At 40.6% G+C, this 15,264-nt stretch overlaps 1 protein-coding gene across 1 annotated transcript in view; it reads left to right on the forward strand.

The window, feature by feature from the left end:
* Window positions 1-15,264, forward strand: part of LOC143814339 (somatomedin-B and thrombospondin type-1 domain-containing protein-like) — a 98,349-nt gene that overhangs the window by 80,076 nt on the left and 3,009 nt on the right. The window contains exons 4-5 of the mRNA XM_077293447.1: window positions 4,350-4,508; window positions 8,461-10,969. Of these exons, the coding sequence (XP_077149562.1) occupies window positions 4,350-4,508; window positions 8,461-8,566 (265 nt within the window). The 3' untranslated portion in view covers window positions 8,567-10,969. The remainder of the gene's footprint in view (window positions 1-4,349; window positions 4,509-8,460; window positions 10,970-15,264) is intronic.

Raw genomic sequence — 15,264 nt, forward strand, 5'->3', positions numbered from 1 at the left:
CCTCAATTCTTCGTGGCATAGATTCAACAAGGTGCTGGAAGCATTCCTCAGAGATTTTGGTCCATATTGACATGATGGCATCACACAGTTGCCGCAGATTTGTCGGCTGCACATCCCAAAGATGCTCCATACAAGGCAGGATGGATCCATGCTTTCATGTTGTTTACGCCAAATTCTGACCCTACCATCCGAATGTCGCAGCAGAAATCGAGACTCATCAGACCAAGCAACGTTTTTCCAATCTTCTACTGTCCAATTTCGATGAGCTTGTACAAATTGTAGCCTCAGTTTCCTGTTCTTAGCTGAAAGGAGTGGTACCCGGTGTGGTCTTCTGCTGCTGTAGCCCATCTGCCTCAAAGTTCGACGCACTGTGCGTTCAGAGATGCTCTTAGGCCTACCTTGGTTGTAACGGGTGGCGATTTGAGTCACTGTTGCCTTTCTATCAGCTCGAACCAGTCTGCCCATTCTCCTCTGACCTCTGGCATCAACAAGGCATTTCCGCCCACAGAACTGCCGCTCACTGGATTTTTTTTCTTTTTCGGACCATTCTCTGTAAACTCTAGAGATGGTTGTGCGTGAAAATCCCAGTAGATCAGCAGTTTCTGAAATACTCAGACCAGCCCTTCTGGCACCAACAACCATGCCACGTTCAAAGGCACTCAAATCACCTTTCTTCCCCATACTGATGCTCGGTTTGAACTGCAGGAGATTGTCTTGACCATGTCTACATGCCTAAATGCACTGAGTTGCCGCCATGTGATTGGCTGATTAGAAATTAAGTGTTAACAAGAAGTTGGACAGGTGTACCTAATAAAGTGGCCAGTGAGTGTATATGCATGTGCTTTTTTGTATGTCTGCATAAATAAATCTGCTTATGTTTGTGTGTATACTGTATATTTTAAGGAGTGACTATAAGTGTATCTATAACATAACCGGAGAGATGTTCTGTCCGAAGCCGCGACGCCTGCGCAGTGTGACGCTCGAAGTCAGCACATACACATACCGCACTACGCCGCCATTTTATTGAAGAGTGTCTTCAATAAAATGGTGCCGTAGTGCGGACGCTGCTGACATCAGCCAATACTTCAGCTGGATGTGCGTCCTTGGATGAACATGCAGCTGAAGTGTATTGCAGCGCACAAACTTGCCGGGTCCGTGCGCCGCAATACACACTGCCAGCCAAATCGTAGGCTAGCAGCTGATGTCGGCGTACACATGACTGGGCACATGGCAGTGACGTCATGTGCCCCCATCACTCGGACACTGAAGCCAGCTGCTGGCTTCAGAAGATGACGAAGCGCTGCAGGGGAGCTGGGAAAAGGTGAGTAGGAGTGTTTGTGTTTTTTTCTATGTATTGAACAGCAGCAGTGCAGGCAGGATGGGGGGGTGGGCATATACCAGAATGGGGATATACATAAAGATGGGGGATCATATACCAGGATGGGGAGCATATATCAGGATGGAGGGGCATATACTGGGATGAGGGGTCATATACCTGGATGGGGGAGTGTGTACCAGGGTGGGAGAGCATATTTTTATATCTGCAGTATGGTACCTCTGTCTGTGGCTGTACTTTGTTGCTCCTGTCTGCTGTACAAGCATCATGCTATGGGGGTGTTTTTCAGCTGTAGGGACAGGACAACTGGTTTGTCATTGAAGGAAACATGAATGTGGCCAAATACAGAGATATCTGGATAAAAACCTTTTCCAGAGTGCTCTGTACCTCAGACTTGGCCGAAGGTTCACCTTCCAACAAGACAATGACCCTAAGCACACAGCTAAAATAACAAAGGAGTGGCTTCAGAACAAATCTGTGACCATTCTTGACTGGCCCAGCCAGAGCCCTGACCTAAACCCAATTGAGCATCTCTGGAGAGACCTGAAAATGGCTGTCCACTAACGTTCACCATCCAACCTGACGAAACTGGAGAGGATCTGCAAGGAAGAATGGCAGAGGATCCCCAAATCCAGGTGTGAAAAACTTGTTGCATCATTCCCAAGAAGACTCATGGCTGTACTAGCTCAAAAGTGTGCTTCTACTCAATACTGAGCAAAGGGTCTGAATACTTATGACCATGTGATGTTTCAATTTTTCTTTTTTAATGAATTTACAAAAATTTCTACATTTCTGTTTTTTTTTCAGTCAAGATGGGGTGCAGACTGTACATTAATTTGAAAAAAAAAAGAACTTTTTAGAATTTACCAAATGGCTCCAATGAAACAAAGAGTGAAAAATTTAAAGGGGTATGAATACTTTCCGAACCCACTGTAAATAAGTGGGTTTGTAGTACATAATTTCAATAAAACGGAGCTGGAGTCAGAATGTGTGCACACCACGATCTCCTGCGACATTTTATTGTAGACACTGTATATGCAAATTCGCAGACACAGTGTCTTCAAAAAAGGGAGTAAAATTAAAAATGGGCCAAAATGCTCGCTACCCGGGTTCAATAGCTAGTATACTGTATGAATTTAGAAAAGTGTGCCTAGGTGTCTGTATGATGTTCCACTGTGTACTGTATGTATGTTAAAATGTATCGTTGTTGTTAGGGGGTGGTCCAGAAATAAAATTAATTTTACTCCTAAATGTCTATTTAATGTCATAATCTTATTTATTTTCTAATATACTTTAATTAAAATTCCCTATCGTTACCTCACTACATTATATAACTGCAATATATATATTTTTTTATTTAACTACTTACTCTTTAATGATTCTTCTATTGAGAATCCCCAGTGCATGCTGGGATAGTAGGCGCTGGGAAAGGTCAGAGAGGCCCAGCGCCTGCGCACTGCAGTACTTTGCTCTGCCCTCAACAGGCCAGACAAAGTAAGCCTGCGCCGCAGCTGCGCCTTGAAGACAAGAAGAGGACGTCATCGTAAGAAGATGGGAGGCCCCTCACCCCAGCAGGACCGCCCCTGGCTGAGTATAATCTAACCTCTTTTTCTCATCTTTCAGGATACATCGGGGGCTTATCTACAGCATTACAGAATGCTGTAGATAAGCCCCTGATGCCGGTGGCTGCAGCTCATCTTCGATTTTTGAGGTGACAGGTTCCCTTTAATAAAAGTATATTAGAAAAGAGATTAAATTATGACATTAAATAGGTATTTAGTAGTACGGTAATATAAATTTTAATTCTGGACCATCCCTTTAAGATAAAGGCATACATTCAGATATTTGGGGCATATTTACTAAGTCTGTAACACCACATATAACAGTTACAAATTTGTTTATCATACTGTACACAAAAATGGTTGCAATTATATCATTTGTGTGCTGTTTCTAATCTGTTTTTCGTGTTTTATTTTTATAGATGAAGATATATTTCAGTTATATAATATTTGCATTTTTTCCCTTAAAATGATGCATCTTTTAGAAAATGGCACATTTTTCCAAACATGTAGTGCTGTGTGTCTTTGCACTGTGATTTGGTTGTGTTCTCATACTGACAGTCAGCTTGCTGTTGTTGCCATTTCGGTGTCGTAAACCTGGTTCTGGCATTCTGTTATTTGTATCACTGTACTTGGCTTAGTTCTGTGACCGGATCACATTTTTATTTGTGCAGGGATAGTGATTCTTGTATTCAGAGTTTGCGTGCTGTAGCCTGGTGTTAGGGTATGTGAACACAGCGTTGAAGTGCCGCTTGTCTGCAGTCTTTTTCCGGAAGCCGTCTCCATTAGAGATGCCAGCGACTGAGCATGGTAACTTCTTCACAATTTGTAAACCTTGACGCAGGTAAAAGAGGTAACAGAAGACGGAGCTTGTGTCAGTTTTAGAAGCAAGTTTGCGCAGCTCTTTTTAGGGGGGTGCCTGCCGCAATCCGCCTGAAAAATACGCTGTGTGCACATGCACTCATACTAGTTCTGCAGACACATAATTCATGCATCCCAACATGAAAACAATCTGTCCAATATCGTCTTGTAGAACAGTTACCTCTGCTACTTTTATAAGGAAGGTAGCAGTAAACTGGTTAATGATGGGTCACTATGCATGGGCCGGTGATGTGTGCTTGCCCCCCAAACTGAAACTTGCCAGCCAGCCTGTTAGCAGCTAACATAAAAATGCATAAGGACATGCAATTGTTTAACAACCCTTCTGATAGAGGAGTTCACTGTCAGCAGTAGCTGCTGGGATCCGTGAGGAGAGGAGGACATGTTCTTTTCTCCCCTGCATGACACCAGTTACATGATCAAACTGGTGTACTGTCCTTTTTAAGTTTAGAATTTCAATGCCGATTTTTGCAAAATGCAATAAAACCATAAAGATTGTTAGTAACTATGCAATCATAACATTGGTAAAAAAAAAAAGATCAATATTGCCAAAATACTTATCTTTATTTCTTCAGTTATTGCGTCTACTTCAGACTGAAACATGTGGGACTTGGCTGTTGGCTGCAAAACTGGGGCAGACGGTTAACGCGAGAACAAGTTGTATGTGTAGAGTGTCAGGCTGAGGCTGCAAGTACTCGCGGGCACTGTCAAGGGGATGGTCTTGCTGGCGCAAGGTAAGAAATCATTGGGTACTAGAGGTCGAAAAATCTAATATAAAGACGATAAAAGTTAAAACAGTTACTCTTTAAATTATTTCATAAATCGATAATACACATAAAAATAAGCTACTTTGTAATATGTCTTATTAGAGAAATTTCCCATTACTGAGATAGGGGATGTCTTCACTGAGTACAGATTTTACCTCAGAATTGAGAATATTAGTAGTGACGGATCAATTTTGGCAGAGAAACAAGCACATTTCTCTGATACGATATATTACAAAGTTGTTTATTTTTATGTGTACTATTAATTTATGAAATAAAAATTTAAACTAATGTTATGCTTTAAGCACTGGGTAGTCTGTGTGGTTGAACCTCTGCAAGTTTCCACAACTGGAAGCCTCCTGTATCTCCGTTCACTAAAACAATCAGCGCTAGTTTTCTAAACCAGTGATGCAGTCCTATCTTTCTGTTAATCAGTGTCTAAGCTGATCTTCCTTTATATACTCATGTCACAAAATCGTATTTGACAAGCTTTCTTTTTTTAAACTCTTGACAAACGCAAATACACAATCATAAAATACAAGTTTTCTTTTTTTATTGTAGCCCCATAACCCATTTTATGTAATAACAGTCCAAGCAAATTGGTAAACAACTAGCATTTTACAGTCTCTGGAAACTCTATGCAATCTTGCATCAAAGCTCTCTTGCCAGAATTGAGTTAAATGCTTTGAAATGTCACAAATTTGATTGATTTTGTGACTTTTACCAATTTCTCCCAGCTAAATAAAATGGCGGGAGCTGGGGTGGGATGGGGACACGGTGGGACGCCACAGCTCATCTAATTCATGACGATATGTTGTTCCCTATGCCAGAAATCTCACTTCAGCACCTGACTGGAGTGAAATTCCTGGTGTCATGCATGGAGGTGCACGCCACTTTTTAGACGTTCCAGATTCATTAAGAGCTGTGAACCTCCTCACCAGGTTTTTGCTATGTAGTCTGAGGAAAGCATGAGGCAGGGTCTAAAACACAGATTTCTCTTAGTGGCTAGTCTTTATCAAGTCTCCAAATGGCATTTCAACAGGACATTCCATTGGGATGAAATGGTGAAAAAAAAAAAATGCAATTTTGCCATTGTTGCTTTGGGTTCTGTATTTAGTGTTCATTGTATGGTAAAAATGACCTGGAAACACGATTCTCCAATTCAGTGCGATTACAGTGATACCAAACTGAGCTGGAAAAGGAGACACAAATGTAAGAACACATGTTTCTGAAGACCTGTAATGTTATTTTTCTTGCATGGCTGACAGTTTTTATTGATATTTTGTGGTGTATACAATAATTTGATCGCTTTTTATTGTATTTTTAAGGGAAGTGTGGTGGCAGTTTTTTTTTCTCTTTATGGTCTTTACCTTATAGGTTCAAATTTTACTCTATGGTAGGTTTAACATTTATAGACATGGCGATACCAAATGTTTTTTTTTTCTTATTTTTAACTTGGAAATAGGGGTGTGATTTGAACTTTGACAAGTTTTTTTTTTTAAATTTACCGTATATTTAGTCTCTTTTCTGGACTTAAATCTGGAAGCACTTGTTCAATACTATAATATTGCAGTATGTATTAAAAATTGAGGTCCCCTATGAAACTTGGCGTATAGCTGGGCTTCACATGAGTGTCAAGATGCAGCCATGTTAACCCATCGCTATCCCTCAAACACTCCATTTAAATGCCTGTCAGAAACTTACAGCAGCATATAAATTGTTAAAGGGGTTGTCTGAAATCAAATTAATTTTTCATCCTAAATGCCTAAATTAACTTTCATCCTATATCTATTTAACCCCTTCTTGACATGACGTATATTTACATGGTATGTCGTGTGCCTACCTTTGATGCGGGATCAGATGCTGAGCCCACATCTTTCCATGCACATGATGGCTTGTTTCATCAATGCTCATGTGCCTTTAACAGCTGTGGGGGGGAGCATCACAGTTAACCTGTTAAATCTCGCTGTCAATCTCTAACAGCGGAATTGAACATGCATCGAAATAGGTGTGTGTCATTCCACGTTCTCATCAGCATACCTTTGACGTGATCACGGTGCGCCGATGGGTTGTCATGACAGCCAAAGGTCTGCTGATGACCACCGTGCCTGTCATTATGATCCTCCTCTAGACTGTGATTTCTGCTACACATAGCATTGATATGCATAGCACAAGTGCTCGGACCCTCACAGCCTCAAGTCCTCAAAGGGGACTAACAAATACAGTAAAAAGTGAAAAAAAGTGTAAAAATATATTTAAATAATTCAAACCACCCCTTCTGCCCCATTAAAAGTAAGATATACACGTATTTGGTATTGCTGCATTCAAAAATGTCCAGTCTATCAAAATATCAAATAAATTAATCCAATCGGTAAGCAGCCCAATGACGGAAAAAAAATAAACATGAAAATTACGAAAATGGAATAAGAGGCGATCAAAACATTGTATCTACTCCAAAATGGTATTAGTAAAATCATCAGCTCAGGGCATGCAAAAATAATCCCTTACACAGCCCCATATAACGGAAAATCAAAACACTACAGGTCTCGGAAAATAGTGACGTAAGCAAAACATTTTTCATACAAATTTTCATATTTTTTTCACCACTTTAATAAAAAAAAACAAAAAAAACCCCTATACATGTTTGGTATTTTCGTACTGGTACGGACCTGGAGAATCATATTGCCATGTCATTTTTCCCATTTAGTGAACAGGGAAAATAAACCCCACAAAAAACAATTGTTGAATTTCACTTTTTTTGCAATTTCATCGCACTTTGAATTTTTTTATTTTCCAGTGTCATTCAAAAGTACAACTTGTCCTGGAAAAAATAAGCCCTCATATAGCTATATTGATGGAAAGACAAAAATAGTTATGACTCTTGGAAGAAATGGTGGAAAAAACGAAAAAAAAAACAAAAAAACCTTGAAAATTGCCTGAGGGTGAACGGGTTAATATCATAATCTAATCTATTTTATAATAATATATTGTAATTTAAAATATCATATCCTTCCCTAACTACACTAACTGCTTTTCTTTGTTTTTTACAACTTCCACTTTGATAACGCTTCATTTGAGAATCTCAGTGCATGCGGCGATACTAAAATGAAGCTTCATCAGGGACTCTCTCGCCGACTCAGATCAGTAGTAACTAGGAAGCAACAGAGCACACTTGCTTGCTAATTTCAATAGGGAAGTTGTGAAAAAAAGCAGTTAAGTAGTGTAGTTATGGAAGGATGGGGAATTATTAAAGTGTATTAGACAATAGAATAGACTATGATATTAAATAGACAGACATTTAGGATAAAAATGAATTGCTATCTTGGACCAACCCTCTCACAGCAGTGATCAGAGCTTAGGTCCAGTCACTGCTTAGACACAGATGCCGACAATGTAGCAGCGGCATCTACACGTGGACCACAGAATGGTTAGAGATCACATATGCATAAATAGTCATATTGCAATTCATAATTTCCAATTAATTGCCAGCTTTGGAAAAATAGTGAAATGTGTTTATTTTTTCAAAAAGTGTGTAGACACTCTAGGGTTATTCATCTGATACTTGCTTTATGTGCCGAGTAATAATTAATAGTGATGAGCGAGTGTACTCGTTGCTTGAGTTTTCCCGAGCACGCTCGGGTGACCTCCAAGTATTTATGACTGCTCGGAGATATAGTTTTCATCGCCTCAGCAGCATGATTTACAGCTATTAGCCTGCCTGATTACATGTGGGGATTACTTAGCAACCAGGCAACCCCCACATGTACTCAGCCTGGCTAATAGCTGTAAATCATTCAGCTGCCGGGATGAAAACTAAATCTCCGAACACTAACAAATACTCGGAGGTCACCCGAGCAACGAGTACACTCGCTCATCACTAATAATGAACATGCACTACTAAACTATCTTGTAACCTTTATAGGACGTTCTGGACTGCTGTTTCCCTTCCAGGCTGCCAAGGATCCTGGGTTCGAGAAGACCTAAGAGAAGACTGCACATGCCAATTGCTCTCCTATATTTTTGTTTGATACTGAGCAGTGCCATCATTGGATGTAGGATAGCAGTTACAAACATTGCTGTCCCCACAAAGCCAAAATAGTTTACCTCTCCAATACCTACCTCTTCCACCAGCCTTTTGGGAGGACTTTGCTTCCTTTTTTAAAGATGCTACTACTCTGTAATTGTTAGAGTACTTGTTACGTGCCAGAGATGGCAGTCATCTTGTCTAATTTCTGCAAATTTGAGGTTTCAAATTGTAATAGACAGATGTAAAAAAAAAAAATGCTGCGATGTCAACTGAACCCTGCCTTCCAAAAAACCCCAAACCCTCTTATATTAAGCTGACAAATATTTCAGTGTCAGCTCTAAGTGCAGCGACTATATCCATATATGTAATTCTATCCATATGTGTCCTATCATTTTAAAGTTTTATTATACTGCATTCATATATTTACGTACAGTAGTATGTTAGATTTCCACTGACCACAACCATCCAATTACTTGCTCGAAAATAAAAAAACTAATGGGAGTATGCTAACAAGAAGATTTAAAAAAGTAAATGCATATTTCCCATCATATCATTAGTGAGTCACAAGAATGGGGCTGTTTCGTCACATCAAAAACATTACTAGAAAGGGAGACAATGTTGTGGGGAAAAAATCTAAAGCGATAGAGCACTCTATTCTAGGTTCTTGTGGCAATTCTAGCATTTCAAGGCAACTTGTTAGGTCCCACAAGTTTTTCAAACTTGTCAGAATTCAGCAATAAAATGACACTTTTTATGCATCATAGTTATTAATATGTATATAAAAATAAAGATTTATGGTACTCACCGTAAAATCTTTCTCATAGCCTTCATTGGGGGACATAGGAACCATGGGTTAATATTCTGACACCTGTAGGCGGACACTAAGAATACATCTTAGAAAAATCTGTCTCCTCCTCACCAGACTACACTTGGACAGCCGACACCCAGTTTTTCAGTGCAAAAACTGTAGTAAAAACAAAACCCAGACATCCTTCCTCCCACAAACAAGGGAGCGTGTATGAAGGCTACGAAAAAGAGACTTTACGGCGTACTGAAAATCTTTTTTTTCTTGGTTGCATCACTGGGGAACATACAAACTTTAGAAAGTTCTGAAACTGTCCTAGGGTGGGAATATTAATCCCAGTATTGCAGAAGAAAGAATATCAGTTCCTCAGGTTACTACCCAAGTAACTGCTACCTACTCAAAGCTAAAACAGGTCTGCTACTCAGACGCACGTCTGCCTCCGAATGACACAAAAGCCAAACTGAATAATTAGGTGTTGACAGCCCAGGTGTAGTCTGGTGGGGAGGAGTCAGCTTTTTATTTTTTTTTATAAGATGTATTATTAGTCCGCCACCAGGTGACAGCATATTAACCCATGGTTCCTGGGCCCCCCAATGAAGCAACCAAGCAATAACTTTTATTGTTATCACTCACCATGCAAATTCTCCTAAACTAGTCCGACAGGCCGTTGATTTCAGAGTCTAGTTTGGTTCTGTAGTCTCTAATTCTGTCCCCATGATATGATTGACATTCTCTAATCGAAAATCGCCTAAGATGGTGTGGGCAACTTCCAGCATTTCTGCAACTTCACTCCTCCGTGGTTGCTCCATTCAGCTGGAAAAGCATATGAAGTTGGGAAGAGATCACCCAATCATACTGTGTCTGTCCACGGAAGTGTGATGTTGCATGAATGCACCCAGCCTCACAGCGTCTGACCAAAGAAGCAGTGAATGCATGTTTACGTTCAAATTTGCCCATGTCATCTCCTCAAGAAATTGCAGGTTGGAATATGATTAACATGTCCTGGGGCCAAGGTTAGTGACTGCAAAGCTGGACAGCTCCTGGGCAGGGGAGGAAGCAAAAGACATTATACAGACATTTCAGCACAGGATCACAAATAATTATTTCTTTGAGGTAAACCATTTTTTAAAAACAAGCAGGGAAATGTTTTACTTCACAAAAAGAATCAGCTGTGATCCCTTGCTGTGCTATCTGTATACTTTTGCTCCCTCTCCTGCCCAGGAGCTGTGGTGTGATCAGACCATATTCCTGTATGGTCAGACATGGCCATTACACAGTACACAGCAGGGGCACATGTATAAGATTATCTCAGCACAGGAACATGTTATTTAAACACATCCAATTGTGGAAAGGATTACTATTCAAAGAGGTATTTATTAAAATGTACTTTAAAATTAACTTTGTGGGAAAATAGAAAAGAAGATAGATTAAATACATTGATCCATGGACTGCTGTTTAGACAAATCGTCAAGATTACACAAGTTATATTTATTTTAATTTACATACAGTTCACAATCTACATCTCATCTCAAACACAAACGCTGGGGCCAATTTTGTAAGAAATGCATTAACCTATCAGTATCTTTTAGGGGCATAAGGGTATGTGCACACGTTCAGGATTTCTTGCAGAAATTTCCTGAAGAAAACCGGAAATTTTCTGCAAGAAATCCGCATTTTTTTTTTTTGCGTTTTTTTTCCGTTTTTTTCGCGTTTTTTTAGCATTCTGCAAGCGTAATTAGCTTGCAGAATGCTAAAGTTTTCCAAGCGATCTGTAGCATCGCTTGGAAAACTGACTGACAGGTTGGTCACACTTGTCAAACATAGTGTTTGACAAGTGTGACCAACTTTTTACTATAGATGCTGCTTTTGCAGCATCTATAGTAAAAGATAGAATGTTTAAAAATAATAAAAAAAATAAAAAAATGCTTATACTCACCCAGACATCTCCTCAGCGGCGTCCGTTCCTCTTCCTATAGCTGGTGTGTGCGCACAGGACCTTCCGTGACGTCTCGGTCACGTGAGCGGTCACATGACCGCTCACGACCAATCACAGGACAGTGACGTCATCGGCAGGTCTTTCACCGCACACCAGCTACAGGAACCGAAGCGACAGCATGCAGTGGAGGCGGGAAGACATCGAGGGTGAGTATAGGACTATTTTTTATTTTAACCCCTTCATGACCTTGCCGTTTTTTGCAATTCTGACCAGTGTCCCTTTATGAGGTAATAACTCAGGAATGCTTCAACGGATCCTAGCGATTCTGAGATTGTTTTTTCGTGACATATTGGGCTTCATGTTAGTGGTAAATTTAGGTCGATAATTTCTGAGTTTATTTGTGAAAAAAGCGGAAATTTGGCGAAAATTTCGCAATTTTCACATTTTGAATTTTTATTCTGTTAAACCAGAGAGTTATGTGACACAAAATAGTTAATAAATAACATTTCCCACATGTCTACTTTACATCAGCACAATTTTGGAAACAAATTTTTTTTTTGCTAGGAAGTTATAAGGGTTAAAATTTGACCAGTGATTTCTCATTTTTACAACAAAATTTACAAAACCATTTTTTTTAGGGACCACCTCACATTTGAAGTCAGTTTGAGGGTTCTATATGGCTGAAAATACCTGAAAATACCCAAAAGTGACACCATTCTAAAAACTGCACCCCTCAAGGTGCTCAAAACCACATTCAAGAAGTTTATTAACCCTTCAGGTGTTTCACAGCAGCAGAAGAAACATGGAAGTAAAAAATGAACATTTAACTTTTTAGTCACAAAAATTATCTTTTAGCAACAATTTTTTTATTTTCCCAAGGGTAAAAGGAGAAACTGGACCATGGACGTTGTTGTCCAATTTGTCCTGAGTACGCTGATACCTCATATGTGGGGGTAAACCACTGTTTGGGCGCACGGCAGGGCTCGGAAGGGAAGGAGCGCCATTTGACTTTTTCAATGAAAAATTGGCTCCAATCTTTAGCGGACACCATGTCGCGTTTGGAGAGCCCCCGTGTGCCTAAACATTGGAGCTCCCCCACAAGTGACCCCATTTTGGAAACTAGACCCCCCAAGGAACTTATCTAGAAGCATAGTGAGCACTTTAAACCCCCAGGTGCTTCACAAATTGATCCGTAAAAATGAAAAAGTACTTTTTTCACAAAAAAATTATTTTAGCCTCAATTTTTTCATTTTCACATGGGCAACAGGATAAAATGGATCCTAAATTTTGTTGGGCAATTTCTCCTGAGTACACCAATACCTCACATGTGGGGGTAAACTACTGTTTGGGCACATGGTAAGGCTCGGAAGGGAAGGAGCGCCATTTGACTTTTTGAATGAAAAATTATCTCCATCGTTAGCGGACACCATGTCGCGTTTGGAAAGCCCCTGTGTGCCTAAACATTGGAGCTCCTCCACAAGTGACCCCATTTTGGAAACTAGACCCCCCAAGGAACTCATCTAGAGGCATAGTGAGCACTTTAAACCCCCAGGTGCTTCACAAATTGATCCGCAAAAATGAAAAAGTACTTTTTTTTCACACAAAATTTCTTTTAGCCTCAATTCTTTCATTTTCACATGGGCAACAGGATAAAATGGATCCTAAAATTAGTTGGGCAATTTCTCCTGAGTATGCCGATACCTCATATGTGGGGGTAAACCACTGTTTGGGTGCACGGCAAGGCTCGGAAGGGGAGGCGTGCCATTTGACTTTTTGAATGGAAAATTAGCTCCAATCGTTAGCGGACACCATGTCGCGTTTGGAGAGCCCCTGTGTGCCTAAACATTGGAGCTCCCCTACAAGTGACCCCATTTTGGAAACTAGACCCCCCAAGGAACTTATCTAGATGCATAGTGAGCACTTATAACCCCCAGGTGCTTCACAGAAGTTTATAACGCAGAGCCGTGAAAATAAAAAAAAAATTTTTCTTTCCTCAAAAATGATTTTTAGCCCAGAATTTTTTATTTTCCCAAGGGTAATAGGAGAAATTGGACCCCAAATGTTGTTGTCCAGTTTGTCCTGAGTACGATGATACCCCATATGTGGGGGTAAACCACTGTTTGGGCGCACGGCAGGGCTCGGAAGGGAAGGCACGCCATTTGGCTTTTTGAATGGAAAATTAGCTCCAATCATTAGCGGACACCATGTCGCGTTTGGAGAGCCCCTGTGTGCCTAAACATTGGAGCTCCCGCACAAGTGAACCCATTTTGGAAACTAGACCTCCCAAGGAACTAATCTAGATGTGTGGTGAGCACTTTGAACCCCCAAGTGCTTCACAGAAGTTTATAACGCAGAGCCATGAAAATAAAAAATAATTTTTCTTTTCTCAAAAATGATTTTTTAGCCCACAATTTTTTATTTTCCCAAGGGTAACAGGAGAAATTGGACCCCAAAAGTTGTTGTCCAGTTTCTCCTGAGTACGCTGATACCCCATATGTGGGGGTAAACCACTGTTTTGGCACACGTCGGGGTTCGGAAGGAAAGTAGTGACGTTTTGAAATGCAGACTTTGATGGAATGCTCTGCGGGCATCAGGTTGCGTTTGCAGAGTCCCTGATGTGCCTAAACAGTAGGAACTCCCCACAAGTGACTCCATTTTGGAAACTAGACCCCCAAGGGAACTTATCTAGATGTGTGGTGAGCACTTTGCACCCCCAAGTGCTTCACAGAAGTTTATAACGCAGAGCCGTGAAAATAAAAAATGTGTTTCCTTTCCTCAAAAATATTTTTTTAGCCCAGAATTTTTTTATTTCTGCAAGAGTAACAGGAGAAATTGGACCCCAAAAGTTGTTGTCCAGTTTCTCCTGAGTACGCTGATACCCCATATGTGGGGGTAAACCACTGTTTTGGCACACGTCGGGGTTCGGAAGGGAAGTAGTGACGTTTTGAAATGCAGACTTTGATGGAATGCTCTGCGGGCATCAGGTTGCGTTTGCAGAGTCCCTGATGTGCCTAAACAGTAGGAACTCCCCACAAGTGACTCCATTTTGGAAACTAGACCCCCAAGGGAACTTATCTAGATGTGTGGTGAGCACTTTGCACCCCCAAGTGCTTCACAGAAGTTTATAACGCAGAGCCGTGAAAATAATAAATGTGTTTCCTTTCCTCAAAAATATTTTTTTAGCCCAGAATTTTTTATTTTTGCAAGAGTAACAGGAGAAATTGGACCCCAAAAGTTGTTGTCCAGTTTCTCCTGAGTACGCTGATACCCCATATGTGGGGGTAAACCACTGTTTGGGCACATGCCGGGGCTCGGAAGGGAAGTAGTGACGTTTTGGAATGCAGACTTTGATGGAATGGTCTGCGGGCATCATGTTACGTTTGCAGAGCCCCTGATATGCCTAAACAGTAGAAACCCCCCACAAGTGACCCCATTTTGGAAACTGGACCCCCCAAGGAACGTATCTAGATGTGTGGTGAGCACGTTCAACCCCCAAGTGCTTCACAGAAGTTTACAACGCAGAGCCGTGAAAATAAAAAATCATTTTTCTTTCCTCAAAAAAGATGTTTTAGCAAGCAATTTTTTATTTTCACAAGGGTAACAGGAGAATTTGGACCCCAATATTTGTTGCCCAGTTTGTTGTGAATACGCTGATACCCCATATGTGGGGGTAAACCACTGTTTGGGCACACGTCAGGGCTCGGAAGGGAAGTAGTGACATTTGAAATGCAGACTTTGATGGAATGGTCTGCGGGCGTCACATTGCATTTGCAGAGCCCCTGATGTGCCTAAACAGTAGAAACACCCCACAAGTGACCCCATTTTGGAAACTAGACCCCCGAAGGAACTTATCTAGATGTGTGGTGAGCACTTTCAACCCCCAAGTGCTTCACAGAAGTTTATAACGCACAGCCGTGAAAATAAAAAATAATTGTTCTTTCCTCAAAAATTATGTTTT

Source organism: Ranitomeya variabilis, chromosome 1 (genome assembly GCF_051348905.1).
Source record: "Ranitomeya variabilis isolate aRanVar5 chromosome 1, aRanVar5.hap1, whole genome shotgun sequence".
NCBI lineage: Eukaryota > Metazoa > Chordata > Amphibia > Anura > Dendrobatidae > Ranitomeya > Ranitomeya variabilis.